We start from the raw sequence: 16,131 nt of genomic DNA, 5'->3' as shown, positions 1-16,131 counted from the left end.
GCATCATCATGACGATTATTTTGCACACCCCTAGTGGGGAGCACTGCGATTAATATACCGTAGGTGTAACAACGAGTTAAGGCTGATTTATACTCAGAAACCAGGTTGTCTGCGTGTGTCACTGTGAATGCAAATGTGCCCCCAGCCCTGCCGGAGAAAATCTGCTGCACCTCTCCAAAATTGTAGGTGAATACAGACAGGAGGCCTCTGATTGGTCAAATCTACATCTGCTCTACACTATGCGTATTTCCTGTTTGGTACCTTACCAGCTTGTTTTGTTTTTATGACCGTCATTGAGGAAAACGACTCATGAAGTTGGAAAAGCTAGAACAGCGAGGTGCGCGAAAACACTGTGACCCTTTTTCCATTAGCATCCCCGCTCTTTTTCGCCCTCATGTCCCTCCGTTGTCGCACACACTTGTCCCCACTTCCTCACCACCTCGGCAGTATCTAGACCCAAAGCTAGGTCGTGATTGCCCCTCTTGGGTTGTTGGGTGGAATAACAGCGCAGACCACGCTTCAATATTGAACATAAATCAAAAGTATCAGCGACAAGCTCACTGCGACACACTGCTGCAGGGAGTATAACCAGGCCTTTAGAGGGGGACAAAAGGTGGCTTTTATCCCTCCCACTGGATTGGCCAAGGAGGTCACTGCCTTCAAGTTAAATTTTATAACATAAAATTGATTTAGTGTCAGGACACACCGTTTTGTGTGTTAATGATTTAAGCTACACATCTAACAAGGTTTACAAGTTTAAATAAGAGCGGATCCAACTCTTCCATTGGACTGAGTTTAAGGACTACCTGATATTGCAAAGAGCAGAAGCAGACAGGTAATTCAGCATTTGTATTTGGAAACCTACATTTGAAAAAAAAGACAGCCTCATGAAACAGTAATTGTCAAACTTGTTAAATAATACAAAAAAGGAAGAAAATTAAAAAAATTCATAGTGAATTTTTATTTGGGAGCCCTATTGCTCCTGGTAAAAAAAAAAAAGCCAAGTGTACAGCCCTGAAAAGTGTTTTCCATTTATGGTGTAGATAAGAGATTTACCAGCTTATTATCTTATTATGAGATACATAACTGTATTAATCACTTTTTTATAGTTAGTGACGTTTTTATAGTAAAGCTTTTTATAGTTATTGTGACGTTTTTATAATAAGTGATTAATCTATGAAACCTGCTCTTAAAACAAATGAACTGCATCAAGGTAATCTAATGTTTTCTTTTAAAGAATCCTAAAACGACCTGTTCTTTTTCTTATAAACAGATTATGATCCGTTTTTATCTTTTTTATCGTTTCAGGTTTAACAAACTTCTTTCAATATTACATCCTTCTGTTTTGTTTGCAGGTTATTTAATAAGTTAGCATCCATTTAAAAAGTGCAACAGGGTAGCGCTAGCGCTAGACTAGCGCAGTATCAGGGGATTTAACATCTGATAAAGTAGTAAAGATGCAAAAAAAAAAATGTTGTCTTAAGTGATTGTTATTTTAGAAATCTTTTCGTCTTGTCCACTGATAGATGTAACCATGACTATAATCATTTTACAGCGTTTATACAGGAATGAGTAACTCTAATTTAATGCTTTTTAATGCTCTTAAAAATAATTTTAATGCCATCAACAAGTACCCATGACTCTCATATATATTTATGTATTTACAGTCGACAGGCTGCAGCCTTGTCCTGAATCCCTGGTTTTCCAGCCACTTTTGTTGAAATTAGCATTTTCCCCATTCTCTAGCTTTTTCTCCGCCTCGAGCTTCTTTTCCGAACATTCGACTTTACAATCAACCGGTATCACTTCTGCACAAACATATAGAAATATATCTGACAAAATTGCTTTTATGATCGTTTTTTTTTTTTTTTAAATAAAGCATTTTAAATGCCACAATTATCACATTTAATTAATTTGAATGCCAATTAAGGCCTTAATCTAAAAAAATATTTAATTACTTTTAATGATCCACAGAAACCCTGTTTTAATTTTTTTTTCTCTCCGTGTTACCTCTCCGTGCAACTGTTTCAAATAAAAGTTTTTCTGACTACTCTGACTCCTCTTTTCAACCCAAAATGTTTATAAAACCTGAACTTATTTAAAGATTATCTACTCTTATCTTATAAGGATAAACTAGAGCCATCTATAAATGAACTTAACAGTCTAATATTTATACAATCTTTAGTCTTTTTGTGAAGTACTTCACTGGTATCTGAAACAGACCTTGGACAACTTTTAGGAAAGGTGAGTTTCCATTTATGTCTGTGCTGCCATTTTTTACAGGACTTATTTCATTTTCCTCATCTGGGCACAAGAGCACTTCAATGGGACCCTTGGTGCTGGTGAGGTGGATGGACAGACTCTGGAGAAAAGAAAAAAAAAAACAGAACCACTGGATTTACAACAAATGTAGTCACAAGTCATCCTTAAATTAGCGCTAATAAATACGATCCAAACATTGCCAACAGATCCAGACATACTTTCAGCAAATAAACTTTGATAAAATCTGAAACTAGGATGCAGTTTTTAACAACTGTGGAGTTGTTAAAAACATTCCAGTTTACAGAGACACAAAAAGACGTCATATAAACGACATATAAATACAGATAATATCCACGGCCTACAGTGCAGTACAGCACTAACAAGTGGCTCTTGTCAATCATCACTAAGCAAACTGCAACCAATACATCAGATTAGGAGAGCGAAAGAACAAAGACATCCAGCCTGTGGGAACTTGCACAAACCTCATCAGGGTCCGGTACTTCCAGCTTGGTGTCTGTTGGCGCTTTGACGACGATAACAGTCTGGTCTCTCAGGCTCCTCAGCTGTTTGATGTCTTGGTACGTTATATAAGCATATGTGCAAACAGCAGGGTTAAAGAAACACAACTATCACCAAGATGAACACAGGACAGGCTAGAGTAAAACTACAAAAGGATGCATTAACGTTTCAGAAAACATCTGATATTATTGAAGCTTGTTACATACAAGGATTTAGAGCAATTTGGTAATAAATTACCAAAAATGAATAACTGAATCTGGTCTGATCTGGTTTTCTTTCATAAAGCCCCCGTCACACCATGACAATTTAGCCAACGTATCCTAACATCCCAGAATCTTCTTAAACGCTGGCATACGCTGAACTTTCTATGTATTTTTTCTATTTTGGGCATATACATAGAGTATTAATAAGGAGCCCAGAACTTATGTCCAACGACAGCCTAACTTATGCATAACACACGGCAGCATAATGCCCATGAAATGATGCACAAGCTAGTGTCCTGGGGGGGGGGGTTGGCAGCAATGCACCCGGAGGCGACCGGTCTGCATAACAAAGATTTCTATGATCGCGATATTAACCTAGCTGCTTTTTAAAGCCTGCCAAATAAATTAATAAGTAAATTACAAGAAAAAGAAAGGTTTGCAGTCATAGCAGATTCAGCGTCATGTCTGGAGTTTCCTCCTGTGAACTGCTTTTATACCAAAACTATGCCAATACGCCATTAAACAGTAGCTGTAAGATATAAACATGTTCAGCGGCCATCTGGAACTAGAATTAATGTCAGAAATGTAGCTATTTTGGGAAATAATCAATACCTTTGGTATCCAAGTCATACAGTTAAAATGGATGTTGTACAGTGAGAAAATAATAGGGTGTTTGTTTTTGTTTGTTTTGAGCAGAGATCCTTGTGAAAGAAGGAAACCCTGATGACATTACATACCTGCTGAAACTCTGCATTTTAAAAATGAAAGGAATCTTCACACACGTGTGTCGATCCAAATCCAACTAAAAAGGATATTTCTGGTTGCCTGGTAACTCGCTCATGTGTCTTATATCCAGGCTGCATCTCTGGATGAGCTGCTCAAGCCTTTGCTCCTCTTCACCCAGCGCAGAAACCTCAGCTGTCAGGTTCTGCCTTTGGCTTAGAGCCCCCTCTACTTCCAACAGACTGCAGCCCCTGAGAAGGAGAAGGAAAATAGATTTTTTTAACAAAGTGATCATCTCTCTGGATAATGTCGACATTAAGTTACAAAGTAACCACTTCAATCAACAAAAAAAAACAAAAAGAACTGATTAAAAAAAAAGATGCATTCATCTATTTTTAAAAATAATCTAAAAGTTGAACTGTTTTTCTATAACAGTCCACATGGACCTCAGTCCTGCAGCTTTAAAATGCATCCATGCTCCACCATAATTCATTTAAACGACAAAGGTGTCCCCAGAACATCTTAAAATCTGCAGCGGCTCTCTATAACCCAATACCTCTCATTCTCTCTGGTGAATTTCTACTCCAACCCCCCCATCTTTTTATCCTCATTCCTTAGGACTGGTCTTCAATTAATTTACCCCATTCTCCATCAACTCTTACTAGCTTTCTAGTCGCTTGTGAAGAGAAGAATTAACAGTGTTGATGATGTGTTCAGGCTGTTGCAGTTTTTCCACCACACATGGCAGCTTTCATGAGGGCAAATAAGGTCAGCTTTGTTTTCATCTCACCAGAGTGTGGCTTTGTCTCCTACACAGCTTTTGACAAATAGGTCATCCATAAAGCCAATTTTCCATAGAGGACATCCAGGCTGGGGTTGCAACTAACTATTTTACAAATTGTTTAATTTTTTCGATTAATAATCTAATAGCCAAAGGTTCCTTACAGAAGATTTTTTTCACAGAAGTAAACCAGGGGAAACTCAAACTTGATGAGTTCTGGATAGAGCATATTAGCAGTTAAAAATATTTTTTAGGTCTTCAATGCAGAATGTTACTAAATTAGTTAGCGGCTATTGCAATAATCGATTCATCTCGAGTAATCTGATTGTTTTAGCCCTAAATCCTACCACCTGCATTAAGAACGTCTGGAGGACCTTGAGTCTCTTTATTGCACCCATGAATTTGCATGTAGGTCAATATAGGTCTGTGGTCCCACGGTGGGTTTTTTAGGTGTGCCAGCATTTTCCATTTACAGCTGATACACTGAATGGTGCAAACACTCAAAGTGCATTAGAACATGGTCTTTTAAAGGGTATAAAAGTAAAGGGAAGATTTATTTACGTTTGTATAGAGATGTTAATATGTATTCTTTGTGCTGGTCCATCAAATAAAATAAACTGAGGTCAGTGGCAGTAAAGTGGTAGAAAATCTTGATATCAAGAACAATTTCCCATTATTTTGGCACCAGAGATTTGAATGCAAATAGCTAGGGGCTAGCATTTCCTTTGGCTCAAATGGGATGATAATACTGTAGGCATTGAGATGCAGAGTGAAAACACAGCAAGGTTTCACCTGAGGCTGCTTTCTGGTGAGGATGTTTGTTGTCTAAATTCATGGAGTTTTGTTTGTGATGCAATGTTTTCTATCAAACAACTGAAGATACTGGCACAGTGTTAGCAAAGAACAGAGCTGATGCCTCAAAGTGTCTGTCCTTTCCTATCTAAAGTTCATAGGATGGAATAAGTGGTGAAATAAAAGAGATATGAACAGCTTCTTTCTCAGCTGTAGCTAAATGACTGTAGTCTAGCAGCCTTCTTTCACTTGGCATCTACATAACAGGGTGGAGTGCAAGTCTGTGATCACTTACATCCACTGAATGTTATTCTTGGACTTCTTTTTGATGAGATGAATACCCTCTAATACATTGGTGATATCATAAAGTCGTCTTTTTTGAACCTGAAAGCAAATATGGACAAAAGCAGAGAGAAACGGTCAATTCAAAATGCATGCTGTGAAGAAACATCTCCATAAATGGGCTTTGTTTAATATCTTCATATTAACTGTTAACCTAAAGGCTCCCATGTTAAGATTTGTGTCATAATAGTAACAGACTACAAAGTTCTCCATGCACAGCTCCACATTTTCATTTTTCACTCCTTGTCCCCCCTCCAGTTCAGTTCAGTTACCTACAAGCACCCCCCTAGTTCTCCCATTTCTCACCAACCCAATGCAAGGTTCTGACTTCTAAATAGGAATTCACCTGTAAGGTTTCAGCAGCAAGGTTGAGGTCCAGAACACCATCAGAAGACTGAGCGAGGAGATCCACAAACTTCTTTGTGAGCAGACCCAACGAGGTGTCGTATCGTGTCTTCTCAGGCGGAGACTTGGGAGCTTAGGAAGGTGGAAACGGACAAGACATTAAAACCATGCTTTAGAAAACTTATATTTTACATTTACAAAACTAATTTATAAAAAGATACAAGCTTTTTATCATTTATCAAACAAAATCATGTATTTTTGCCATCAGTAAATTAAATCTACCCTTTTTATATCTAAAGCAGTGAAAGCAAACTAAGTCTTTTGGTGTCGTTTAAAAGGAAAAAGCACACATTATTGTTATGATTAACAAGTAGGGGGAAAAAAATGCGAAACCTAAAAGATGTACAAGAAAAATAAATACTAAAGAAGAAATCTCACAGGGTGTAATGATTGTTCATAGTGAACACAAAGAGCATTAGATAAATTAATCCGAATTATGATAATATGAGAATATAGGAATAAAGCTTGTGTTCAAGTGCTTCACAGACCAAAATAATTGTATTTTACTTAAAATAAAGATTGGACTTTTTAAACCGCCATTAACTAAAACACAAAAAATGTAAAAGAATTTATCAACTGGAATAGAAATTAATTCCACCCTTTGTTATTAATCTGATAAATGTTTCTTTATCTGTTAGAAAACCTTATCTGAGAATCTTGAGTCCATTTCCACATTAATTTCATAGATTCTAAGAGATAAAAGGCTGATTAGCTCAATCAGAGCAGATAGAAGGAAAGTGTTTATCATGAGGTGTAAAGCTTGTGCCATTGAACACGTTGCTAATGGAAGTCAAATTTACTCATGTTTTTTTTTTATGAAAGGAGTTGTATTTTTTGGAGTGAAGGATTAAGTAGAAAAACATATCTTGCTTATATACGAGTTGTGAAATTTAAAGCTAATAAAAGTTGGGTTTAAAGGTAGAGTGGAGGATGTTCTTTTTCCGGGTGGATCATCAAAATAAGTGGTTCTTCTAATTGTCAATCATTCTGGTGATACGTTTACGTAAGGCCGTCCTACGTGCTCGTCCCCATTTTCACTTACCGGTGGCGAGTCTGACTTGGTGGAAAAATTGCAAATCTTTTGGAAAGTAAGCTTGTATGAGCGATGATGAGGTTTTATCATGTTCATGCCTAATAGTATAAAATGCATCACCCAGTTTGGCTCCAGACTGAGTTGGGGGAGCATTTAGACCTATAAAAATCAGCTTCATCTAAATAATCTGGTCTGGGATATTTTGCATTAAAAGCTAATATTTTTTAAAGCAGTGCCTACTTTGCTTCCTCTATTCTGCTCCCGTCCTAAAAGTAAAATTGTGTAAATCAAGTGGCAGAAGCCTCCCATTTCAATCTTTTAGCCAATCACAGCAGCATACTTCTCTTATACATCATTCCAAAAAAACAATATATATTTAAAATCTAGGAAATGATGGAAGCAAATTTTAATCTGTCCCACACAAGGCTGTGTACAAACATTCAGAAATTATTAATAATTTGCACCAATTGCTGCTCCTTATGTTGTTTTTTTTGCAGACCAAATTTTTCTCTGCATTATCACAAAATGTTCCTCAGTAAAGCAACAACCCTGAGGTTCCATAGATCATGAAAGCAGCACAGAGCCATCAAACTGCATCCGTTGATCACAGCCAATCTAGTCTGTCAGAGCAGTTCCAAATATTGCACCGCTGAGCCTCCCTGAAGGACCAGCCACGGTGTTTCAAAGTTAAAGACTGCATCTGCAGACTGTCGGCTGCATTTTACTCTAAAACTTAGAAACACTACCTGCGGCTCCAGCACAGAGGCACCAGAGAATTTCATTTCATATAACAGCATGGATACAAAAACATTTAATTTGGAGGTGAAAAAAATTCACCATTTGATGACGCGACTCTGTTTAATAAAGATACGTGGTGCAACGTGGCAACATTTTCTTTCTTCATGTAAAATAACCATTTTAATGCTCTATTTAAAGGAACACCACAGACTTTGTGACCTAAAGAGTTGACACATATGAGATATTTAAAATTATTCCTCAGGACAAAATGCAGCGCTTGACTATCAATGTTACAAACGGGGCTCCTCTCTTAAAATACCAAATATGTAAATTAAATAAAGACGCACCGTGTTGGCCAGGTCACATGACCAGAAAGAACATATTGTTTACAGGCTCTTATATATAGCCTAGTAAACTAGCTCAACCCACCAGCGGCCAAAATCATTTTTGCCTGCGAGTGGTCTAGCCTCGATCAATGCCCCAGGCCCTAGAACTGGCGGCCCAATCACAACGCAGAGATGTGTTTTAAATTTCTGGATGCAGAAACAACTATTGAACAGTTCTCGTTTGCCCCTGCTTTGGAATCAGTTTTGGAAGGATTAGACTTGGGGTTTTCGTTGAAACGTGAGCAGGAAGAGGCCCTACGCTCTTTCATTTTTAAGAAGGACATATTTGCCACTTTACAGACAGGCTGTTTGTTGACACTCCCCTAGCATCTTTCTGTCGCTCTTACTATGTCACAGTCAGTTGCGCTCATTGATCAGAGCGTTGGCCAATAGGCACAGACATGGTTTGAAAAACAACGGGTTGTTCTCATCAACAATCTTCCAATGTCTCATTCATCGGGGCCAGACTAAATTACACATTTAATCTCACATTTATTCCGGTTTATCAGGCTACCTTATATAGTCGTGGAGCTAAGGCTTTTGCTCTATAATTTTTCCCACCTGCTCGACTACTAGTCATGGTTGAGACAGGAAGAAGTTTAAACCTTCGATCAAGGAAAGGAGTTGGTTCGTTTGCGCAGGCTGAAAGAAGAAGCCGCATGTAAAACAGATTGTCTTTTATCAATTCTTTCATTAGACTGCTAACTTAACACTTTGCTCCTAGTATATGTTCATATATCTTTGTTATTATTTTTTATATTTAGTACAAGCAAAAGCAGACAGAGAAAGCTAGCAGGCTGTGGCTGTTCACTGAGCTCCACCGCTGATCCTCAGGCCTGCCCCGGCAGTGCTCGACAGAGAGCAGCAGTGTTTGCCCCTAGTATATAGTCAGATATCTTTATTATTTTCGATGTTTAGTAGAAGCAAAATACGACCAGAGAAAGCTAGCAGGCTATGAACAAAAGCTAACAACCGAACAGCCTGAATGTGTGAATCTCAGACCCTCCACTCATATGACTGATTCCTACTTTTCATAAAACAAAACAAGTAGAACATGGAAGTGATAATCTTTTACGCCCACGCTTCGGGACTTTTTCTCCATGTCATTTTTACTCGTGTAAAGCCTGTTATTCAACAATCAATAAAAGTCAGCAGTGCGAGAGCAGGGAAACCTCAAAAGACACCGGAGGCTGGCCGGCTGACTGTGCGACAGCGCTGCGGCACTAGCGCCCCTGGTGGCCAAAAGTTACAGGGTGTGCCTTTAACACTAGAACTCCCAAAGCCATCATTTTGACGGTTCTGACATTTTAAAGGGAATTAACTTTATTTAAAATTAATCTTATGTTGCTCATGTTAACTGACTTTTTTGTTTCTATATTTCCTTCAGTTTCAGTTTTCTTAATAAAATTAAAACTTAAAAATTAAATATGGTTATTTACCCTGATCTCCAACAGCTGTCATTCTGACGGCTCTGTTTCATTGTAACTTCTTCCCTCGGATGATTGACATTCGGTACTGTTGCCTAGCAACCAACATTCTTCCTAGAATCTTTGGCTAACACGGAAAAATGGCTTTCAAAAGAAATCTAACCATGAAACAGGCTTTAGAAATTCTTCAAAATATTGATGATAGCGATTCGGGCGGAGGGGAAGAGACCGATGAGGAGGACTGGGTAGGAAGCGACTCAGATTATAACAGTGAGTCCGAGGATGATCACCCACCCCCGGGAGAACGCAGACGTATCAGTGACCCATCAGACAATAATTTAACTTTTGTTCAAGCACTGCTCACACCTCAACTGGTCCACATCCACCCAAAAGCCAAACCAGAGCCCATAGTCTACTATGACCACACACAGGTCGGCGTGGATGTGTTTGATCAGATGATTAGAACATATTCTGTAAAAGCTCCGACACGAAGTTGGCCCATGGCTGTAATTTATGATCTCCTGGAAATATCAGATATAAACACATTTGTTTTTTTCAGGAGCTGTGTGAATGTCACTTTTTTATGCAGCGATTTTATTCTTGAACTGATAAAACAGTTGCAAGCAAACCACAGGTTTCTAGCCCCTACCTCACCGTAGAGCAGCTTTGGCGAGGCACAGAAAACAGCACCAGGTGCTTCAGCGCTGCACAAATAAATGCTCATATTAGGTTTGTCATAAATGTGAAAAGGTGGTCTGTGGGAAATGTTTGGGGGAATCATTCAATATCTGTAAATAAAATTATAATTTCAGATTTTGAACCTATGTAGTAAAACAGTCTTACTCCACTGATTTATTTTTGATATAAATTTAGAACAAAAATAATAATAGCATACAATACAGCCTTTGAAAAATATATATTAGATTTGTTATAAGGTTTACATATCCATAATGGCTGCAGCTCAGGTGATGACATCACCACCGTCAGTGGGAGTTTTAGTAGGATCAGAATTCTGGGAGTTCTAGTGTTAAGCTAACAGGTATCCTACTATTGTGTGATGATGAAATCATTCATAATTTAAGCTATCCGCTGTGAAACTCTGCCAGCGAAATGGGGTGCTTGGCAGAAACTCCGTGGCCCTTATGTGTTCAGTGAGGTACGGTTGGCATGTATGTGGGTCTACACTCACTGTTTGTTTCACTAATATACACAAGCCTTTAACCAATTGGTTCATCTGAGACATTCAAATATTCCTATAGTGGTAAAAAGGCAGCAGAAGGAACTTAAATCAGACAATTACGCAGTTCAATGACTACATTATCTGGAGTACAAATGATAAGTAACGATTAGAACAGGATTAAAAGGCTTTGCTCAAAGGTTCCATGGCACCTCCTACCCATCATGAATCTCTGCTGTATACTTGTGACCCATTTGTGACAACAAAGTGTTCAGGTTTCCTTAAAGCTTTCTTACTCCTGGGCGTCTTTAGCCGTGTCCCATTTGCTGCTGCAGCTCCTCCTCTACCTCTTGGTGTTTTGGCTGGTTCTGACTGGTACTGGTGATCTGAATCGTCAAGCGCCAACCGCCTTTTTGCCTGGAAGGGAACAAACAGGTTTTAACAGAAAGTCTGATCAAGTTGGGCAGGCATTCATTACCAAGTTCTTGCTATGATTCTTGCTTCTAATTTCATACGACCAGACCAGTAATAAATGGGGTATCTGTGCTTTCAGACTCGGTATAGGGACTAATCGAGCGACTGGCAGCCTGAAGTTGGTTCTTATTATTTACAGCCGGGTACAAACACTCTAGTATGCGATCAAAACGATTAAATTAGTCAAAACAGACCTGAAAATCCTGACAAGTATTTTTGTTTAATATATAAGACAAAAAGCCTAAACTCAAAATAGATATATCCATTTTAAGATATAATAGATATATGGATATTTATTACAAGTTATACCTACACCATGTTTGGAGGTGGATATGCATTGTTTTGTTTTTGTTTTTTTACATATGCTTGAAAGTCAATCCCTAAATCAAACTATGAAACTATTGATGGCCATCTTTATATAAGAAAAATAATAAATTGGGAATGACTTTAATAATCTTGCCGCAAAAACAAAATACAACCGCACGACAGCATTTTGCACATTTATAGAAGTGAAGATGGATTATCAGAATAAATCTTCATATTTTTGTAATCAACTACCTAACATAAACTTGGCTTTTACGTATTCATTTTCCATGTTTAAGCAGAGCAGTAGGAGAGCAAAAGTGGCATGTATGAAAGGATGACCATGTGTTAAAATGTAAAATCTTTCAGCATAGTTCTAGGTTTGCAGTAGGGCTGAACAATAACATTTAAAATTGCAATTATTTTTAACCAATATTAAAATGTGTGATGTTATTTCAGTTTGTCTTTAACCACATGAGGATATTTCATTTATTTAAAGAGTTGCTTTTTCAGGACAATGAAAACTTGATTGTCCAGAGTCTATAGTTGCAGGACTTTACGCTAACCACCTCCTTGCGTGCATTGATCTCCATGCTAGGCGCAGCCTTTTCTTTCATTCTTTATGGCCCCAACCCCTCTTTAAGTGCATTAACTACGGATATAGGGCTGGAGTAAGAAATGTAGTGTCCTGTTGTGAAATAGGACCAAAATAAAGTTCATGTGTGATTTGAAAATTGCATTATGTTTAATTATATTATATCGCAATTGCAACTAACTGCCCAGTTCTAGTTTGCACCCTTGTCATTTTCACACATTTTCTGCACACTTAATAAAAAACGATGTTTAAAAAAAACACTAAGCACCAAGTCCTCTTAAGGAAAATGAGGCGTTTGAAGCTGCAAACCACATGCCTATTAAAAGGCATCTCCAACCCGACTACTTTAGTATGAAGCCTAAAACCCTGTCAGCTGGTCTTGCTCTAAAATAAGCGGAATAAATACATGTTTAATGATTGCACAAAAACTTGAAAATGAATGTTAAACAAAAGTATATTCTAAATATTGTCTTAGGTTTATTAGTGTTTAAGTGAAATGTCGAAATTTGAAATGTAATTTAAACAGCTCTAAAAGCAGGTCCTCCTTTTGTAAACCTGTAATACTGTTTTGAAGCACCCCTTTTTTTTTCTCCATGCAGGCTCACACCAAAACTGTGATCACAGACTTAATTTCTTTGTATTTGCATCATCTAGCCTCTGGGTCCAGTTTGAAGCATGCATCCTCACATGCACAAAACTCGCATAAACCTAAAGATAGAAACATCCTATGTTGTGGATATGTGTTCATGTTGCAGAGTAAAGCAAAGGAAAGGAAATGTGCACCATCATGCAATTCTTCCTAGGGCTGCACAGTATTAAAAACACCTGCAGCATTAGAACTAAATATTGTAATAGTGATATGGACTGCTATTAATCTACAGATTAATTTTCTTGGGCTTCCGTTAGCTCAAAATATTGTTCATCAAAGCCGATATCAAACATGAGGATCTTTGGAAGTGATATATTAGCCTTAAGAGCTCCACCTAAAACAGTACAAAAAAAGTTTGCATCTAAGGCTACGTTCACACTGCAGCCTGAAGTGACCCAAATGCTAATTTTTTGGCCCATATGCGACCTGGATCTGATCTTTTCATGGCCGTCTGAAAAACACAGATCCAATTTTTTCCAAAGCGACCCAGGCTGCTTGGCTCATTGGTCCTGAATTCGATACGAATCTGATCTTTTCAAAAACGACCTGTGTCTGAACAGCCAGGTCGCATTCATCCAACCTGAACACCATTAATATCTGACATAGGTCACTATTCTGGGTCTTGCTACACAGAAGCAGCAAGAAAAACAAACGCCATGGAGGACGATGGTGCGGAGAGCAGTACTTTTTTTAACCATCTTGAAAAGATTGAGGTTTTTAAGGTTTGGAAAGATTTCTAGATGTGCTCCAGCACTAAATCCATGTTTAATTCCATAAACACAGAGCATGCTGGCTTGTGACGTCATTGCGTCCTCTACTGCGCATGCAGGACACTTAAGTTGTATGAATGCATTTTAGAGAGATCACATACTAGTCGCATATATTTGGAAATGTGAACGACAATGCAAAAACAAATCTGAATTGAGCATCAAGGCCTGCAGTGTGAAAGTAGCCTAAGACACCCTTTTACCAACAAACTAGATTTTGAAATGTCTCTAACTCCTATTGTTTAAGGTGTTAATATATACTTTAAGATTATGTTCCCTAATCTAACAAAAAAAAAAACCCGTCAGGAATACACCAAACATTCTGATATAGGTAAGAATATATACCAGGCCTAGCAAAATCAGATAAGGTTCAATTAAGTTCCATTTATTTTCAGTTGGATTTTTACTAATAAATTATGCGCAAACATCTTAATGAGTTAAATAGGCTTTAAATAGGCAAATGCCAAGATTATAAACCAATTTCTGAAATGGTATGCGTCCTCTTCTTCAACACCTCCCCCAACCATAACTTGGTCCATTACCACACAGCATTTAAAGGCCTGGGAGCATGCCATCTTGCAGAGGCTCCAATACTTCCCTGCAAAAACATCCAAGTTAAATTTACCCTGAAACACTGGATTTAAATCACTTTGTAAAGAAACAAAGTGTTTAGAAAGCACCCAGCTCGTTTTAGTCTCAAAACAGTAATGCATGACTGCACTTATTAAAACAGGGGGGATAGAGCAATATTCAGGAAATCTTCAACCTTCTAAAAGAAAATAAAAGTAATCTTTTGGCACCTAGAGGAGGGAATATGTCCTCTGACAGTTTTAAAGAGTCAGCCATTTTATATAAGCAGGCAGATCCCCCTCACCCCCTCAGCCTGGTCATGGCTCCAGCCTGACACACTAACTGCTTCCCTTCATGAAAGATGAATCGCAATCAAACAGCTCTACGCCCTGAACTCTGCATTAACTGTGGTTTCTGCGATGTTCAACACAGGAAACGAGCAAGGAGATTCAAAAGCAGCAAACTTGGGTTTCACTTTGGCTTCACCAATGTCACTTTATTAAAAAATAAATATAGGTCATTGAACACAACGAGTCACGTCCCACTCCAGTCTAATAATCAATAAATCCTACTAGCTTTGAAAGCTAACGCAGTTTAACTTGGCTTGCATCTTCAGAGGCGATAATCTATCGAGTAGTTTAAAGAAAAACTGATGCGAAGCTGTGTTCGTGTAGAAGTTTTGTGTTTTAATGTAACCTTTGCTTCTTGTATCATTAAGAAGCTTGGTTATAAAGCCGTTAAAAACCCCAAGCACTTAAACCCCTTTAAAAAAAGGCAAATAAAGACATTAACTGCAGCTACTAGGCCAACGCTAACGCCACTCATCCCTTACCGATATTTCCATCTGGCTGCAAAGGTGAAGCGGACCCTAAATCACCATGAAGTTGGCTAGCTCGATGCTACACGGCGGCTCTTCATTCCTATTATTCCTTTAAACTAACCTAAACTCCCCTTCTGCGTTCATAAAGTCAACAAAACTCCCCAAACTACCTCTTTTTGAGGTTAGTTAGTTAGCTTCATAGTCGTGGGGATGCCAAAGCTAAAGCAGCTAACGTTAGCCGCGCGAACAACAAGCTCGGCTAGCTTAGCAGGCTAACGGTTATCCCACCGGAGGCTGCTTGTAGTTCCAGAAATGTGTGAAAATAATGCTGTGGAGGTTATTACCGGTGGTCTTCCCAGAGAGGGTCGCTGTCCGGTTCCGTTTGCAGCAGCTTGTTGTGGAGTTGTATAAATGCTGTTAACCTGAGGCTCGGATAAACACACATTGGATGTCTGTGTAACATTACAAGGCGGTGGGGTGGTTATTATTTGAATATACGTGGTATTAGATTGACCGGGGTTTAAACGGTCCGAGAGAGCTGTTAAAATGAGATTATTGTCCAGAGAGGAGCCCCCAACCCCTGTTAAAATCACTTTGTCCGGAGCCGAGGAGATCCCTCTTCTCATCTTGCGTATTCGGGGTAACCCCTTTTCTTGTCTCTTAACTTTAAAGCCCGTAAGGCTGCTAATCAGTCGCGAGAGAGACAAAAATAATCACACCGAAGTGAAGGTGAATGTCTGAAGGATCGATTTTTAAAAATGATTTTTCCTGAAGAACGTGCATTTAGGCAGATGCGACGGATTTAAAAGTAGCGCAACTCTCGTTCCTCCCGTCTAGAAATGGCTTCAGGAAACGGCCTGATGAATGAAGGGATACGGTTTGCGCGCTCAAGAGCCCTCCCGCGAAACTCGGATTTCCCGGCAAATTTTCAAACGGAATTTGCATGACAAACGCTATAGGTTCTTCGCTTTTGAGCTTCCGCCCATTTTGACCAATGGGGGATCTGCTTTGTGTCCGCCACGTGCTAATTGGCAGTTGTAAACAGGGGACGTCACCGGCCACGCACTGCATGTTTTAAGAATGGACGCTAGGTGGCGCAAATGACCTACTGTGGTGAAAAGAGGAAGACATCAGTAACTATAGCAGTCTTTATAAACAAAACCAA

General features: G+C 38.7%; 1 protein-coding gene across 1 annotated transcript in view; it reads right to left on the bottom strand.

The window, feature by feature from the left end:
• The window catches only part of e2f3 (E2F transcription factor 3), an 18,862-nt gene extending 3,030 nt beyond the window's left edge, over window positions 1-15,832 (bottom strand). The window contains exons 1-7 of the mRNA XM_015383908.1: window positions 15,311-15,832; window positions 11,085-11,205; window positions 5,969-6,099; window positions 5,576-5,664; window positions 3,800-3,958; window positions 2,745-2,859; window positions 2,224-2,362 (exon numbers count right to left, since the gene is read on the bottom strand). Of these exons, the coding sequence (XP_015239394.1) occupies window positions 2,224-2,362; window positions 2,745-2,859; window positions 3,800-3,958; window positions 5,576-5,664; window positions 5,969-6,099; window positions 11,085-11,205; window positions 15,311-15,592 (1,036 nt within the window). The 5' untranslated portion in view covers window positions 15,593-15,832. The remainder of the gene's footprint in view (window positions 1-2,223; window positions 2,363-2,744; window positions 2,860-3,799; window positions 3,959-5,575; window positions 5,665-5,968; window positions 6,100-11,084; window positions 11,206-15,310) is intronic.
• Between the last annotated feature and the right edge of the window lie 299 nt (window positions 15,833-16,131).

The sequence above is a fragment of the Cyprinodon variegatus genome, unplaced genomic scaffold (assembly GCF_000732505.1).
Source record: "Cyprinodon variegatus isolate N-32 unplaced genomic scaffold, C_variegatus-1.0 Scaffold297, whole genome shotgun sequence".
Classification (NCBI taxonomy): Eukaryota; Metazoa; Chordata; class Actinopteri; order Cyprinodontiformes; family Cyprinodontidae; genus Cyprinodon; species Cyprinodon variegatus.
The sequence above is the reverse complement of the archived record's forward strand: the minus strand, read 5'-3'. Positions and strand labels throughout refer to the sequence as shown.